Below are 18,354 nucleotides of genomic sequence, written 5' to 3'. Positions count from 1 at the left end.
TCAAATTGATCACGGATTCACTCAAAACAAAACAAACTGCAAACTTTAACGGCCTCCCATAGCGTTTCATATGATTAAATTTTTTTGTCTTACTTGAGCAATGAATTTGACACTCCAAGCAAGAGTTCCATATGATTATCCAGCTGGAAAAGACATCCAACCAAAGCATATCACTATCCTTTTCACTTCCCAGATCTAGCTTAATAAAATAGAGTAAATTGCAATTATTTTTATATTTATTTTTTATATAACTTGTTACACTTGATTTTTTTATACCATTTTTTAAAAAATATTTTAATTTTTTTTCATCCATTATTAAAACATGATAAAATTTATCATTAAAGTATCACGTAAATGTTTATGTGAATACCTACTTGATAAAATAAATTTTTTTTTTTATTTTTAAGTTAAAATTTATGTTATTGAATATTCAAGAGATACTAATGTGATATATTTTATTAAGTGTTTAATTATGAATTTAAAAATTAAATTTAAAAAATCATTAATGAAACAAAAATCATGGACGGTTGTTGAATTTTATTCTAAAAATTGAGGTTTAAATATAATAATAATAATAATAATAATAATAATAATAATAATAATAATAATACTAATAATAAAGGCATCAAATATAGGACAATAATGACTTGTTAACGTGTTAAAAATTTTTTGTTCATATAGTCAACATGATAAATTTTTTTGTTAACATGATAAATTTTTTTATCACATTAGTATTTTCTGCACATAACTTTTTTTTTAATGGCACGGTCTATCTTAATATTTTGGTCAAATGATTTAATTAATCTATTTATTTTAATATGTTAAATTTAATTTTATAGATTAATTAATTGTCAAATTTAAAATTTAACTTAAGATAAATAAAATAAAACTAAAATAAAACATAAAAAAATTTCAATGCAAATGGATCGGTAATAACCAGGTTGACACATGGGTCAACATGTAGTTTGCATTAAACCCATCTTTCAAAATGGTATTGTTTTAACCTATTATAAAGATAAAAAAAATCAATTATTTTTTATTTTTCCTGTTTTCCCCTCTCTTCCCTTTATCTATTTTTTTTTATTTTTTTAGATTTTAAAAATATTAAATATAGAAATTAACAAAAAATAAGAAAATAGAAATTGATAGAATAAATAAAAGAAGGATAAAGAAATATATAATTTGATTTATTTTGGACTTAAAACATAATTTTAGATAAAAATCAAATTTGCGAAATTAAAAACCAATTAAATATTAAAATATTAAAAAAATCATTTTAATGTCAAAAAAATGTTATGACCCACTTAATAATTTATGTTTTTATATTTTTTTTAAAATCAAATTTAAAAAAATTAAAAAATTAATTTCATAATTTAACTAAAATATAAAACAAGACGATAAAAATTGATGTAAAAAAATATCGATGTAACAAGAATTTTTGTCACATCATTATTTTTACTAAATAAACAAAAAATATTGGCACGTTAGTAAAATTAATCATGTCAAAAAGTTTAAAATATCACGTTGTCAATTTAAATGAAAATTTTAAATCATTAACAATTAATTAATATATAAAAATTAAATTTAATCACATTAAAATAAAAAAATTATTTCGATCAAAGTATAGAAACGAATTAGCCTAATTTGAGAGAGAATAATACACGCCGCATGCCCAGGGTCAAACCGATGTACGGTTAAAGACAAATAATTACATCCAATGCAGACAGCAGAAACCTTATCAGATAAAACAGAAATAAGAAAATATTTTTTTTTATTTCAAATAAAAAATAGATTTGAAATCCGGTAAAGTTGATAGCAGTAAACTGACATGGTGTTCTGGTAACAGTGCTGAACTTTTATTGGTCATTTAGATTCTATCATTTACTTCATTCGGGTACACTTCACTATAATTTATTTTTATTATAATTTTATAATTATTTAATTAAAACAAAAAATTATATAAAAATTTATTATTTACAATATAAATTTTATATAAATTTTAATAAATCTCACGTAATTATAAATTATAATTAATTATAATATAATGGTTTAAAAATATTTTTAAGATACAAGAAAAAAGAATAGATAAATTAGAAGATGAGAGGGGGAGCTAGGGAATAGAGAAGATCTATCGGATTGATTTGTATTTGAGTTTGAGTTATTGTATTTAGCTTCGTCTCAAGTTAATATCATTTTATATTTGGTTTGTTTTAGGTTTCGATTGTTGTTGATTTAATTCGTATTAAGTTTGTATTAATTTTAGATTCAAATAATTTGAGGTTTGATTAATTTCAGATATAATTACTCTTGAATTAATCAAATTAATTAAAATTTGAGTCTTTTTTAATTAATTAATATTTTTTCTTTCCAAGTTAAAAAATCAAAATTTACAAGTTTCAAATTTGATTGATCTCAAATTCAAGTTGTTGTAGGTTTGACTTACTTCAAATTCAAATTATTTTCGTTTTAATATTTTTAAATTTAAGTTTTGACTTTTTTTCAATTAATCTTGATTGGATCAAATTCAATTTTAAATCAATTTGAATGATTTTTTAAATTTGATCAAATTTTGTACCTCTACCAAGCAAGAGCACATAATGGAATAGTTGTGATTATAATTGAGTTTATTATCAGAGTAGAAAGCTAGTTTCCCTTATCCAAACACACCATTTTATGGTAGGAAGCTAGTCCGAAGACCCCAATAGGACTTGATACCTGATAGTATGTAATGCAATAATTTCAACTTCCACTGCCACCCACCACTTTTAACTGTCTTTCTTTCCCAATTCTCTTCCGCTTTATATATTAGAATATATTTATTTAACTAAACTTACAAGCCAGCTAGAGGTGTTAAATAGGTTGAGCACGTGTCATGATACGATATGATTCGGCATAAAATGTGTCATGTTTGGCATGATTCATTATTAAATAATTAAATTGGATTAAGCATTATATTTATATTTGTACTGTATTGGGCTACAAGTTGTTAAGTCCTCGGTAGGTATAGCATAATCGTTATTGGCTAATGTCAGCATATGACATGTAGGTTAGTACGGCACGTAAGCTTATCTTTGAGTGTATTCATGTTATTTTTATATTATAATAAAATTATATTTATTTTTTGATAATTTATAAAATAAAATTATATTAAACAAAATTACTTATTAAATATTTAAATTATTGATAAATAAATTATATCTAATTAGTTTATAAACCGTTTGATGTACGTATTATTTTTATTTATTTAAATTTATGTGTATAAAAACAAATGAACATTCTTTTTAAAGTTATATGATTAAAATCTTTAAACTTATAACATATGTATATATAATTTTAGTTGTAATACAAAAGGAAAAACTAGTCATTTGAAAAGGCAAAAGAAAAAATATGAGTTTGCATCTATCATTTCTAATGATCTCACACAAACTACACTTAGTCGGCATCATAATATATCATTAAGTGCATTTCATTTTTCACAAGGTAATTGGTGTAACCAATTAGCTAAATTTAAAGTGTGGTTTAGCAACTATTTGTTTTGCAAATGATGAGTGTTTTAATGATTTAATAATAGTATACTACCCAATTATAAAATAGTTTCAATGAATACTGTAAGATTAGATGTTTCTAAAATATTTTTTTCTTATAAAGAAAAATTTAATATCATGCTTGTAGGCACTCTATTTAGTCGGTACTTAAACCAATTGAGCCCAAATTCGATCCAAGCACAAGTGTCCAATTTCATACATATCTTTTTTTATATCGTGTTTTTCTTCTTTATTTATTTATCATTTTTTTATGTTTTAGTCTTTTATTTATCTAGTTTTAATTTTTTTATCATAAATCATGTCAATGAAATTTGTGAAGTAATTTGAATACTAATCAAGGAAGATCCCGACAATTAAGACTTAAACATGATCTCTTCCAATATTAAAGAAAGGTTGAAAAGAAATCAAATCAGAGAATCAAAGTCAGATTTAATTTGAAAAATTTTGAGAGATTTTAAAAATTATGGAAAATCGAGATAATTCCGTAAATTAATTAAATCGATTTTAAAGAGAATCAAGAAAAAAAATCAATTGAGAGTATAATCATATATGCAATCCTTTCCATTCAATGCAAATTCCTAAATTTCTAGTAGAATGCCCTATATAAACACCAATCAACCACACATACAAAAAAAAAAAAAAAAACCCATATGGAAATGGAAGAGTAACAATCTATACTTAAGATTTTTGGTTGGAATTGGTGACTATCTACCACTACAGATCAACGGATACTTCTACCTAGGCATGACTCCATCTATTAAGGTAATTTTCACATTTTGTTTATTTATATATTTATTCATTTATTTCACTTATTTTTTATGTATGTTTAAAGTAAAATTTAAAGATTGTGAGTTTTAAATTATAAATTTCTTATTTGATGGGTTCAGAAATTTTAAATTATGAATTTTATCAAATTATTTGCGAATTTCATAATGATTTTTTTTTTTGAAAAATATAATAAAATTTTTAGTCTTACTAAACTATTGGAGGACTTAAATTTTCAATTAAGTTTTACCAAACTATTTGAGGACTTGATGAATTTTTTAAATAATAATAATAAAATTTTTAATCCCACCAAACTATTGAAGGATTTAAATCTTGAATTAAGTCTTATCAAAATATTGGAAGACTTAATGAATTTTTTTGTAAAGAAATAATAATAAAATTTTCAATCCTACCAAACTATTGGAGGATTTAAATATTAAATTAAATCTTACTAAACTATTAAAAAGTTTAATGAATTTTCTTAAAATAAATTTCATACATAATTTTATAATAAAATCTCACCAAACTATTGGAAGATTTTTATCAAAGTAAATTTTACCAAATTATTGCAAAGGTTTTACTGATTATTTCTTTAAATAAAATATATTAATGGATTTGATGATAAAGTTCTTTCAGAGTGGGACACTAGTCTTCATGAATACTTCTAAGGTGAGAAAATTATCTTAAATTACTACCAAACTATTTGAGTAATTTTAGGATCAATTTTTTATAATTAAATTATTTGACAAATTATTAAAATGTTTAAAGGCTTGGATAACTTGAAATTAAATTGGTACCATCTTTTGGATGAGCGTTATGAGGGTGCTATAACTTTTCTTATGCATAACCATACTCCTAAACCTAAAATTTATTTTCATAAACTAGAATATACCATTTAAAGATACTTAAGTCAAGCTTAAGACTTCTCTATTAGGTGGCCAATCATATCTAAATAAAAAAAGTTCGTAGTAACTCTTAAAATCTATGTTTAATAGTAAGTCTATGGATCTATATGTTATGATAGTTTGGTGACTTTGCTACGGATATTGAAGGTCAAGCTAGTAAATAATTTCTTGTTATCCAAGCCAAACTTAATAAGTTAAAATTATTTTATTATTTTTTCTTGTTTGTATTTTATTTATTTGTTTACTTATTTATCTTATCTGTCATTCACTTACATATGTATAATATGAGCTTTACACTCGAGTTTGGTTCTTTATGAGGGAGTACATTTTCATTAGATTTCATATCTCTATATGGGCTAGTGAAACATTCCACTTAAACTAAACCATTTCTGCTTGTAACCTATAATGGGAGACGATTGAGGTGCCTTACTAGTCTGTAAAGGACAATGATGTGAGGAATAATTTAAAAACCTATAAAGTCAATCTTAAACCATATATAGTGAGCCAAAATATCTATAGGTAGAGTTATGTCCTTTTCGTAGCAATAATCCAAAATTAGGTCACGTATCTTTTGGAGTTATGCATTAAGTTGTTTTATTTTATTTTCTTTCTTTATATTGGATGCTAACTTTGTTCTTGCTTGTTATTTCCTTTTGCATGAATCATGTAACATCAATAAGTTTGCATTTACTTATTTATTTGTTTATTTGTTTGTTTGTCTATCTATTTTCATTCATTTCATGCATCTCACTCATTTATAGATCATCTTCATTCATTCATCATATCATTGTATAATAAAAATCTTTTGCTTATCTGGGATAGCAATTCATAAAAGATGAAAGATCAATTAGAAGCACAGATCCAAGCTTTGTAACTCAACCAAGAGGAATTTGGGCATGACCTATGAGAAATAAAAATTCAACTTACCAAGCTAGTGAAAAAGGTGAAAAATCTTAAAACAACCCATTCTTAAGAATTCTCATCAACTCCAATTCGTGTGTGCATTAAGTAACCACTTTGTCAAGGTAAAAAAAGTCTCACAATACTAATATCAGTCTAAGTTATGCCTATGCATCCGATGGCCTAAGAAAAGACTAAGTTAGTGAAGAAGTAAAAGTGATAAGGCCTTTTAACCTAGTGTCGACTTTGCATATTGGTTCATACCTAAATCCCCAACCGGTTATTCCTAACAACCTTTTTTGTCATTCCAAATAAGATCTATTCCTATTCAACCTCTATAGATTGGCCCATACCTATATACTTTTCTAGTTATAAATTATGTTTTCAAAACCTTGGTGCTTATCAACCTATTCAGCAACTAAATTTCTCGAAGAATCTTTGGGCATACACACCTAGTTCTACTCTAAGACCTACACATTTAAGTCAAATAGCTATTCAACCTAAAAATTATTGAATAAAAGGAAAAAGAAAACCCTCATTGATCCAATCCCTGTGACTTATACTGAATTATTCTCACTACTCTTAAAAAATTATCTAATCGCACTAGTTCCTTTAGAGCGACTAAAACCTCCTTATCCTAAATGGTTTGATGTTGAGACTTGGTGTGATTATCATTTAGAGAATATGGGCCATTCAATAGAAAATTATCTTACTTTCAAACATAAAGTGCATGGTTTAATTAGAGTTAGTGCATTGAGTTTTAGGGATAAAGAAGAGTCCAAAATTGTTAAGAGGTCATTGCCTAATCATAGCGGCTGAAGAACTTATCCATGGCAGTACCAAGATTTTGAAGCTAAAAAATAGAACCATGCAATAGATTTTAGTTTTTTTTTTTTTTTAGGAATGTTTTTGGGTGTTTTTGTCAAAATAATTTTTAATTAAAGATTTTTACTTTCTTATTATGTGATGACACTTAATGCATGCATGCATCCATTTATTCATATATAATTTTTTTTCTTTTTATTTGTATAAATTTACAATAGATATTATCCTAATTCTTAATTATGGTAGTAAAGGTTCCAAAGCCTGATCATCAAGTTAATCTACTAGCCACTTATGGGAGTAAAATTGAAAAATTTGAGAAATCTTAAGATAAAATGAGAGGAGATCTGGCCCTAATAATGGAAATGCTAAAAAATTTAAATAGAAAAAAAGAAAGGAAGAAAAATCATGTACAAGCATCTTAGGGGGTACAATCACAATAAGCACCACTTTTTGGGGTATACTCTTATCTTGGAGTACCTTGAGTAGCTACACAAAAACCACCTCAGGGATATACTATTCTTGGTAGAGATAAATCTAATTCAACCTAAGTCCTTGTCGATTCTGAAAAGTTAGAAAGATTGAAAGAAAGTTCATTTGAAGCAATAAAAGATTCAAATGCTCAAAAGAAGATAGATCTCATAGAGAAGAAGCTCGAGGTATCGAGAAAATAGATTTTTGTGGATCTATGGATGCATCAGAGCTTTGTTGGATGCTAGATATGATTGTTCTACCAAAGTTCAAGGTTTCAAAAATTAAAAAATATGATAAAGCTAAATGCCTAATGACCTGTGTTATTATGTGCTATAGAAAGAGGGTTTCCTATACCCATGATAACAAAATCTTGATTCATGTATTTCAAGATAATCTTACGAGGTCTGCTACTAGATGTTATGCTTAGTTGAACAAAACTTGAATCATTTCATGAAAAGAATTGGCTAGAGCATTCATAACTCAGTACAAACACATTCTAGAGCTAGCCCTAGATCGATTGTCTCTACAAAACATGAAAAAAAAGATGTTGAGAGTTTTAGAGAATATGCTCAAAAGATAAAAGAATGATGCTGCCCAAGTTTAGCCTCCTTTAACAAAAAGAGAAACTAAAATATTGTTAGTCAACACTCTTAAGCTTCATACTATGAAATGATGATAAAAAATACAACAAAAAATTTTACTAACATGGTCATATCATGAAAGATAATAAAGAAAGCCATAAAAAATGAAAAGTTTAAAAAGAATGATATGGCTAGTATAAAGGAAAGGGGTGCACAGATAACAAAAATAAAAGTGTTCAAGTTCTAAATTATGAATAGAAACAAGTTGAAAGTTTTACCCCACACTTGATGTACCAATCTTACTACCCCATTATAAGTAATCTTTTTTAGAATCCTTATTTTTACCAGTTAGCCTAACAGTCAGTTCCTCATGCAAGTCCTTATTCCCAGTATGCTACTTGATCCTTAAGTGATAAAAAAAGATTAAGAAACATTTTGGAGAAAACCTAATTCCAATTTCTAATATTTTAGCTTTGTTTGTAAAATACCAGTACCTCACCCTAATACCTTTGAAAGTAGTTTCAAATCCATTAGCCAAGAGTTATGATCTAAATGGTAAATGTGATTACCATATAATGGCAATTAGGCACTCGACTGAGAAAAGTAAGTAGTTGAAAGAAAAGATTGAAAGTTTCATCCATAATGGCACCTTGACCCAAGAGTTTTTTGAGCAATGAAAAATTGGTTTATTATAGGTTGATTGTTCTTTGTATATTGATTTCTTGAACATAAATTCATTGGTTTCTGATGTGTTTTGATTGTTTGGGTTCCTACAAATGTATGTGAAAAAATCTAAAAGATTTGGTTATTACTATTAAGAATGAGCATCTTGAGCAATTTTCCTAAACATTTTATTTTTTTTCAATTGAAAGATTAAAAACTTTAAGAATTCTAAGGATGAAAATTTCAGAACCTTACTTTATTTGTCCATGATGAGCCTTAAAAATTATTGATCTTCATTCGGGCTAAGAGCAATGTGATGGTTAATTAATTTGTAAAATCTTTTAAGGCATTCTCCTAAGTTTTATGGATTTTGGTAATTTAATAAAAGTCAAGGTTATTTCAAACACGTCACCACCTAAATTCCTTAAGCTATATTTTCTCAATTTGTTTGGTATTTTGGCTTGTTTTACATTCATTTTCTTTTTGAATTCTTTACCAAGTGATTCTCTACTCTCACTTTGGGGTAATTTTATTGAAAAAGCCAAATTTACTTGATGTCTTAAATAATCCTTTTGACCATTTTGACTAATTAACATTTGGATGGGTTTGTTAACAAAATACATTATGAGTATGAGTTGCAAAAAAAAAAAAAAAAACAAAAAAAAAGAGTTGATTATGAAATCATGCATATAGGGCATTTAAATGAACCTAAAGTTAAATAGTAAACAAGTTGTATCTTGAGAACTACTTTTCAATAGGTATCCATACTAGAAATGAAAAATGACCATATTTCAAATTCTTTTCACTATTAATTTGTTATCCCTTTTGAGCCTATTGATTATCCTTTCTGAATGAACCATAACTAAGGATTACCCTTTAAATCTAGGGACTAGTACAAAAAGAAAAAAAAAAAGATCTCATCGAAATGGCATGTGATTTTGTGTTAAGGGTTAGAAAATAATGACTTATTTGAAGGGGCAAGCTTGAAAAGCTGAGTTCCAAAACTCATGCAAAAAAAAAAAAAAAAAAAAGTGAAAGATGAAAATACATGTCTTGAGAAAAAGAAAGATGTTTCTAGAAAAAAAATGATTCTTGGTTTAATCATCTTTAAATACATTTTTGGGCCTATTTATCTTTTCTTTTAAAATCTTAAACCTTGGCCTATGCTACTTTCTTTAAAAAATCCATTTTGATCATGTATGGATACGTAAATTCAAAGCTTGTTCCTTAGAAAATCATTATGATTTGATTTTAGATGAATTTTGCATGCTCAAATGCATGATGGAATAATAAAAAAAAAGAAAAAAAATAAAGTTCTAAGGTAAAAACCTGAAAGTGCAGTCCAAAGTAAGATCGAAGAAAGCAACTTAAGATTTTTCATGCAACACCAAGAAGGTATTTTGAGGGGACATTGGAAACTTTTCTTTAAAAGCCTAAGGAGATCAATCTCACTATGAAGAATCCCTCTAAAATTTGGGCCTTGTTCATCTTTCAAACCTAAAATTTTGAGCCTACCATAATTAATCTTGACATTTATTAAAATACTACATATCAAGAACTGAAAGAAGTGCTAAAATAGATTGCACTTTAAAAGACGATTTTCATTTGTGAGCGTAGATGAAAAGATATTACTGTTATCATTTAATGGCCAAAATCTTTCCTAATGTGCCAATCCATTGCATTCTTTTAAAAATACTAAGTTATGATTCATCATTTTCATTCTAGGTAGTAGTCATCAGTTTTTAAGAGATTTGATCATATGCGAAAGAGAGTTGTGTGGAGTAGTTTCCATTGCTATTCTTGGAAAGTTTTAAGAAATGTTCAAATTGTATTGAATCTTAATACTCATGGTGGGAGATAGGTGAATGCTATAAGAGACCTTTTTAGGGTAAGAAAATGCCAAATGTAAGGGATTGATATTGAAACAACTCACTAGACAGGAAGAATGGTCTTTAAGACTGAAAATGTTGAGAATATTTGCTTTAGGATGTGAAAGAACTTGTCAACTAATTAAAAGGCTATGTTTTGGAAAGATGGAATGAAGAAAAAGTTTTGAAAATCTTATTACCATAATTAAGGACATTTGGTATAGAATTCATGTATTGCATTCATTGCATTTCATGCATTTTATGCATCACATCTATTTCATATGTTGCATTCATATTTTTTAGGAAAAAGAGATTTTGACATAAATTTTTGATAAAAAAGAAAATTTTGATCAAATAAGATTTTACCTCAGGGTATATTTGTTAAAATTTTTTAGTATCAATTTTAAAAAAACCTCTGGGTACATCTTCAAGATTATTAAATTCCTTTTAAAGTCTTCCAAGCAAAATCTATAAATCTTCCGAGCATGATCTTTAAAACATCCAGATATATATTTTTTTAAAATAGTTGAATGCTTGTTTAAAAAAAAAAATCTTTTTTGAAGTTTGATTTGTAAGATCTCCGGGCATAATCACCAAGTCCTTTTGGGCAAAATTCATAAGTATTCCAAGTTGAATATTTTTCAAAGTTTGCTTTATGAGGCCTTTAGGCATAATCACCAAGTCTTTCGGATAAGATTCGTAAGTTTTTTGAACTAAATTTATTTTAAAGTTGAGATTTATAAGACCTCTGGACGTAATCTCTAAGTCTTATAGGCAAGATTCATAAATATTCCAAATTGAATCTATTTTATAGTTAATATTTGTAAAACCTCTAGGTATAATCTCTAAGTCTTCTGGGTAAGATTCAGAAATATTCGAAATTGAATCTATTTCATAGTCAATATTTGTAAGATCTCTAGGTGTAATTTCCATGTCCTTTGAATAAGATTCACAAGTCTTTCGAGCTAAATCTATTTTAGAGTCAATAATTTGTAAGATCTCTAGGTATAATTTTTTAGTTTTTTGAACATGATCTATAAGATCTTTAGGCATGATCGTCAAAACCTTCAGGTGTAGTCCTTAATTTTTTTTTTTTAAATTATGTGCTTTTGTGTTAAATGAGCCTTTAATTTTTAATAGCAGGGTACCTCAGCTTTTGAAGAGCCTTTAAAAAAAAACAAAACAAAGGAAAAAAATAAAAAAAGGGAAAAAAAAAACAAAAAACAAAAACAAAAACAAAAAAAAAAAAACAAAAAATTTGAATAATTTGGGCTCAAACATAATGGGTATTTATATCTTTACACAATTCTTGTTTCACCATAACTGTGCAAAAAAAGGCAACTGTAGATACCTTATTTAGACTAAAACTTAAACCAATTGGGCCCAAATACGATCCAAACCCAATTGTCTAATTTCCTACACATCTTTTTTATATCTTGTTTGTCTTAGTTATTTACTTATCTTTTTTTTTTTTTTGTGTTTTAGTCTTTTATTTATCTGGTTTTAAATTTTTATCATAAATCATGTCAATGAAATTTGTAGAGTAATTTGAGCATTAATCAAGGATGATCTCAGTAATTAAGACTTAAACATGATCTCTTCAAATATGAAAAGAAGTTCGAAAAGAAATCAAATTAGGGAATCAAAGTCAGATTTAATTTAAAAATTTTTAAGGGATTTTGAAAATCAAGAAAAAACAAAACAATTCCAGAAATTAATTAAACTAGTTATAAAGAGAATTAAGAAAAAAAAATCAATTCAAAGCATAATCAAATCTGCAATCATTTCCATTCAATGCAAATCCCTAAAATTCTTAGTAAAAGGCCTTATATAAACACCAATCAACCACACATACAAAAAAAAAAAAAAAGAAAACCCACCAGGAAATGGAAGAGTAACAATCTATACTCAAGTTTTTTGGTTAGAATTGGTGACTATCTACCACTACAGATCAATGGATACTTCCACCTAAGCGTGTCTCCATCCATTAAGATAATTTTCATATTTTGTTTATTTATATATTTTTTCATTTATTTCACTTTTTTTTATGTATGTTTAAAACAAAATTTAAACACTATGGTTTAAATTATAAATTTTTTATATCATGGGTTTAGAAATTTTAAATTATGAATTTTACTAAATTATTTGAGAATTTCATAATAAAATTTTTGAAAATAATAATAATAAAATTTTCAATCCTACTAAACTATTGGAAGATTTAAATTTTGAATTAAGTCTTACCAAATTATTGGAGGACTTAATGAATTTTTTAAATAATAATAATAAAATTTTTAGTCCTACTAAACTATTAGAGAATTTAAATCTTGAATTAAATCTTATCAAAATATTAGAGGACTTAATGAATTTTTTGTAAAAAATAATAATAAAATTTTCAATCCTATCAAACTATTGGAGGATTTAAATATTGAATTAGATCTTACGAAACTATTAGAAAGCTTAATGAATTTTCTTAAAATAAATTTCATACATAATTTTATAATAAAATCTCACCAAACTATTAGGAGATTTGCATCAAAGTAAATCTTTCCAAACTATTGAAAGTTTTATTGATTATTTCTTTAAATAAAATATATTAATGGATCCGACGACAGAGTTTCTTCAAAATGAGACACTAGTCTCCATAAATACTCTTGAGGTGAGGTAATTATCTTAAATTACTATCAAACTATTAGAGCAATTTTAGGATCAATTTTTTATAATTAAATTATTTGGTAAATTATAAAAATGTTTTAAAATTTGAATAGCTTGAAATCAAATTGGCACCATCCGTTGGATGGGCACTGTGAGGGTGCTATAACTTTCTTCATATGTAACTATACTCTCGAAATCAAAATATGGTTTTGTAGACTAGAATCTACCATTTAAAGATACATAAGTCAAACTTGAAACTCCTATTTAAAATGAAATAAATTCAGTTAGGTGACCAATCATACTCAAATAAAAAAGGTTGGTGGTGACTCTTAAAATCTAATTTTAATGATAACTTTATAGATTTATACGTTATGACAATGCTTATAAAAAAATTACCTCTAAAATTTGACTTCTTTATGATATATGAACTAGTCGACAAAAACCTTAGTTTTATGTTTATTATTGAGTATTGAATAAATGATTTGTGTGTTTTTTTAAAATATTATGATCATAATTTCAATATATTTATTTAGTGGATTTTGTTATCCATTTCCATTGATGTAGATAGTTTGTCTAACCACATAAATTATATGTTATTTTTATTTCATTCTATGTTTATTTATCTTCAACATGTTATTTTTAATAATAATAGATGCAAATTTTTTAAATAATTAAAATTTAAAAAGTATTAATGAATTGTGCTTAACCTAATTTGACACGAAAAATAATACTATACATGGTATGACACGATCCATGAAAATTACAGATCATGTGTTGTGCTAAGCCACACCCTTACTTTTTATAAGTTGTGTCAATATAGTACGTTAAAAAATAGTGTAAAATATACACTATCCATTAACATATGAATTAATATTTAAATGTGATATTTGACCCCTCTTAAGGCCAGCCAAGCATAAAAAGCCCTGGAATAGTCTATTTTCTTCCATTCATCTTTAATTTTCTGTCTTGTCCTCCCTTTACTTTCCCTTTCCTGTCTTCCTAGTGGAAAATAATGGAGTACAAACATGAAACTTTGACTCTCTCATCCATCTTGCTTCTGATGCTGGTTGGTTTCGCAAGGTCTGATATCAATCAAGACAAAACAGAATGTGCTAATCAGCTAGTTGGGCTTGCTCCATGTCTCCCATATGTTGGCGGACAGGCAAAAACCCCCACCATAGATTGTTGCAGTGGGCTCAAACAGGTGCTGGATAAGAGCAGGAAATGCCTCTGTGTCTTGATTAAAGATAAAGATGACCCCAGCCTTGGCCTCAATATCAACGGTACTCTTGCAGCAACTCTTCCCAGCACATGTCGTGCCCCTGTTAACATGACAGATTGCATCTGTAAGTAAAACACATACAACAACATCCTCAAAGCCTTTTTATCTCTTTTTTTGCTGTTGATAGGTGATCGGGATTCAATATCTGCCAATTTCAAATACCAAAAAGCCCCTCTTTCACTTTCTTTCTAATGTTGATTTTGCTTTCTATTTTGGCTGTGAATTCAGCCCTTCTGCACTTGGCACCCAACTCCCAGGAAGCAAAGTTATTTGAAGGATATCAAAAGCTGACAGAGGGGCAGGCCAGTATCCCATCTGCCAGTGGTAACATATAATTCATATCTCTTTACTAATTTTTCTCCATAAATTATTTGTTAATTGTATCATAACTTTTACTTCATATACTTTCTGATATATATATTTATAGGGAATTCCACTAGCAGTGCTGCAGACGAGAGTGATGGAGGAATGGGAAAGAAGTGGGTGGGAATTGAGATGGCTTTCGGAGTTTCACTATGGGTTTTCACTATATACCAAAACTTTGGTGGTGTGTGATAATGGAATTTACAGACAAGTAATTAATGTATCCATATTTTATAAACAGTGGTCATGATCAAGTTATGTATTTTATAGTCTCTTTCTTTCTTTCTTTCTTTCTTTTTCTTGGTTGTATTTTTGCAATTAATTTTTTTCTCAACTGTAAAGGAAATCAAGGGGAGCCACAGGTGTCATTTCGATGGTCGGGACCAGATCTCGATCAAATTCTAATTGATATGACAGTGTGGTGGGTCTATTGGAAGTCAACTTTGAGTCGAGCAAAATGACTAGCAAAGTAGCAATTAAATTGAAGTGGGAAGTTTAACTCAATAGGTTATATAATTATTTTAAAAATCTAATAGTTAATGGGTCTTAAATTTGACTTTTAATACTTATATAATTTTTTTATTTTTAAATTATGATTTTTTATGTAAAAAATAATAATTAAATTGAAATAACTTTCAAGCATCATTAATTTTAATGTACTATTAGATAGAAGCCCGCACTTCGAATATAATAAAAATATATTTGATATATAAAAGTTTAGATATTAAACAATAAAGAGAAGAAAAAAAATTTTTGTTAATTTTTCATGCCATGTTATGTATGGTATTTCATATATTTTGACAAAAAATTAAAATTAATATATAGAGTATTTCATATATTGTAATTACATTTTTTTTGTTAATTTTTATGCTATGTTGACAGTATTGTATTTTCGATTAATCATTTGATCATATTTATGATTTTTTTTATTTATTGTAAAATATAAAATTTTTTTGTAAAAATATTAAAACAGAAAAAAAAGAAAAAATAACTTAATTTTAATTTTTTGTTTTTATATATATTTATATTTATTATAATTATAACTATAATTTTTATTATAGATAAAAAATTATAAAAATTCAAAACTCATAAAATCTCTCTTAATTACAAATTTACATCAGACAAAACTCACATTTTTTTTTTTTTAAAATCCATTTAAACCTCAACTCATCATGTCTCAATCCAATTGAAGTCCAATACGTCATTACCTTCTAAATCCAATAATTTATTTCATTGACTTATCAACCAATACTTATTTGACAAATGAAAAATAATTTTGCAGCTCACAATTTAATTGAGAGTCATCCCACTTAGGGATAATTTTTACTGTATGTTATTGATTAATTTACATGCGAAGTATTAATAGTCTCACAACTTCCATTAAAAGATAGTATTGATTAATTTTATATTATCTTAAAATGATCCTAGCTAAATTGTATTTTATTTTTAATTAAGTTTCAAGAGTTAAAATATTAAAAAAATTTTGTTTTTCTCCAATATCATGATGAAAATTTTAAAAAATTCTCTTATATCAAAAGTATTCAAAAAATTCATTTGTTTCTTTAAAGAGGTTCTATTATCAAATTAATTTGATATTTTATGGAAAAAAGTTTATTTATTTTTGTTTTCATTTTACTAACATTTATTTTTTACTAAATAATTTATTAAAAATAAAAATTTTTATTGAAATATTTCCAAAATTTTTTAACACTTTTGGTAGTAATCTTGCTTTAATTTCATCATTGGAATAATTTTTATTTATTTTAAAAAATTTATAAAATTTACATGATACAAATAAATAAAAAAATTATAAAAAATTATAAATTTATTTGTCTAACAAATTATTTTAGTTTTTTATATTTTCAAATAAGTAAAATACTTTCCTAATATAAACTTTTAAATATTTATGTAAATAAAAAATAAACAAATAAATAAGAAAATCAATAAATAAAAAGATTAAGACTAAAAAGAAAATAAAAACCAAAGAAAAAAAAATCAAAGCAAAAAAGTTGGTTGGCAACTTTTAATATATGACAAAGATAATTCTATCCTCAAATATAAGCATTAGCTCCATAAGTACCCCTCAATTCATTTTTAAAAACAAAGTTGATGTAACTATATAAATTATAAGTAGGGGATGGTTTTAATTGTTTGTATAGATTCCAATATGCAGGGTAGAAGTGACAAAAATTATTCAATCCAGAAAAAACTTACTTGATTGAATACAAATTCGAACAATTCAATTTGATAAAAAAATTAGTAATTCGAACTTGAATTAACTCAAATTCAAGTTGATCCAAATTTGATTTAGGGTGCATTTGGAATTAACAGAATCCCTAGTAGGGGTGTGGTTTGCATGAAGAGATGGGACAAATGAACTGAAAACTCGTTTGGGTATCCATGTTATGGCATGATTATCACCAATTAATCATTAGAGGATTTTGTTCTAGTCATTCATCGTGGTTTTTTATTATTTATTTTTTACTTTTTTGCCTTCAAAGTTGAGTTGCAAAGATAAAATTATCTTTTTAATGTATTTTTTTCTTTTCATTTTTATTTAAAATTATAAAAATTTTATTAATTTAATATAATAAATAAATTTCATTATATAATAAATTAATAAATAAATTTTATTATATGGTAAATTAATAAATAAAAGTTAATTATTTATTAACAAATAATTTAATAATTTTCAATTATTTATTAATTTATAAATATTAAATAATTTAAAATTTTATTACATATAATTTTTATAGTTCAAGTCCTTAATGGTTATATATTTTCTTATTACAATTTATCTCAAACTCACTATTGTGTTTGCATCCAAACGTATATCTTACCATTGATTTTAATCTCATCACTAGAGTAATTAATCTAACTTCTACTATTGTTCTCCATCTCATTAGAGTTAATTTTCACTATCCATCCAACCAAACCCTTAATTCAATTTGAATTGAACTGACATGAATTGATTTGAACTAAAATGAACTTGAATCTAATATAACCCAAACTTGAATAATATGAAATACTTTGAAATGATTTAAATTTTACTTTGTAAAAATATTAATGTAATTAAAAAAATAAATATAAGTACATAACATAAATTGATTTTAACTTAAATTGACAAAAAGTGTATTTAGATCAATTACTTTTAACATTTTAAAATTTTATACTTTTATATATAGTGTAGATACCTAATTTTGTTTGGATCGATTTGAGCTTATTTGATTTTTGTATTTGATATGAACACTTTGCTTTAGGCTTATTTGAGCACTTTGATTGGTTACATCTTGTTGGGCCCATTTAGGCTTTATTATTTTAAATATATATATTTTGTATATATTAAAATTAGGTCCAACTTAATTTGGGTTGATTTAAAATTGGATCAAATCCAAGATTAAATTTTAAAGCCTAAAATTTTAAATTTAACATTTTAAGGCCCAATTGTAATTTTAAAACCCAATAAAATTCCAAGTTCAGCCCAAGTTCATTTTAAAAACTAAAATCTATTTTATTAAAGTTAATTAATTAAAA

The 18,354-nt window shown here is 25.7% G+C and overlaps 1 protein-coding gene across 1 annotated transcript; it reads left to right on the top strand.

Annotated features, from left to right (window-relative positions):
* Positions 1-14,082: 14,082 nt before the first annotated feature.
* LOC111302383 (non-specific lipid transfer protein GPI-anchored 6-like) lies at positions 14,083-15,093 on the top strand. The gene is made up of 3 exons (XM_022898310.2): positions 14,083-14,521; positions 14,686-14,781; positions 14,885-15,093. The coding sequence occupies exons 1-3, from the start codon at positions 14,188-14,190 to the stop codon at positions 15,010-15,012; spliced, it is 558 nt and encodes a 185-aa protein (XP_022754045.1). The 5' UTR covers positions 14,083-14,187; the 3' UTR covers positions 15,013-15,093.
* Positions 15,094-18,354: the final 3,261 nt, after the last annotated feature.

Source organism: Durio zibethinus, chromosome 15 (genome assembly GCF_047325235.1).
Source record: "Durio zibethinus cultivar Kanyao isolate XHJ-2024 chromosome 15, ASM4732523v1, whole genome shotgun sequence".
Classification (NCBI taxonomy): domain Eukaryota; kingdom Viridiplantae; phylum Streptophyta; class Magnoliopsida; order Malvales; family Malvaceae; genus Durio; species Durio zibethinus.
Note: the sequence above shows the minus strand (reverse complement) of the source record. Positions and strands in the feature narration are given on the sequence as shown.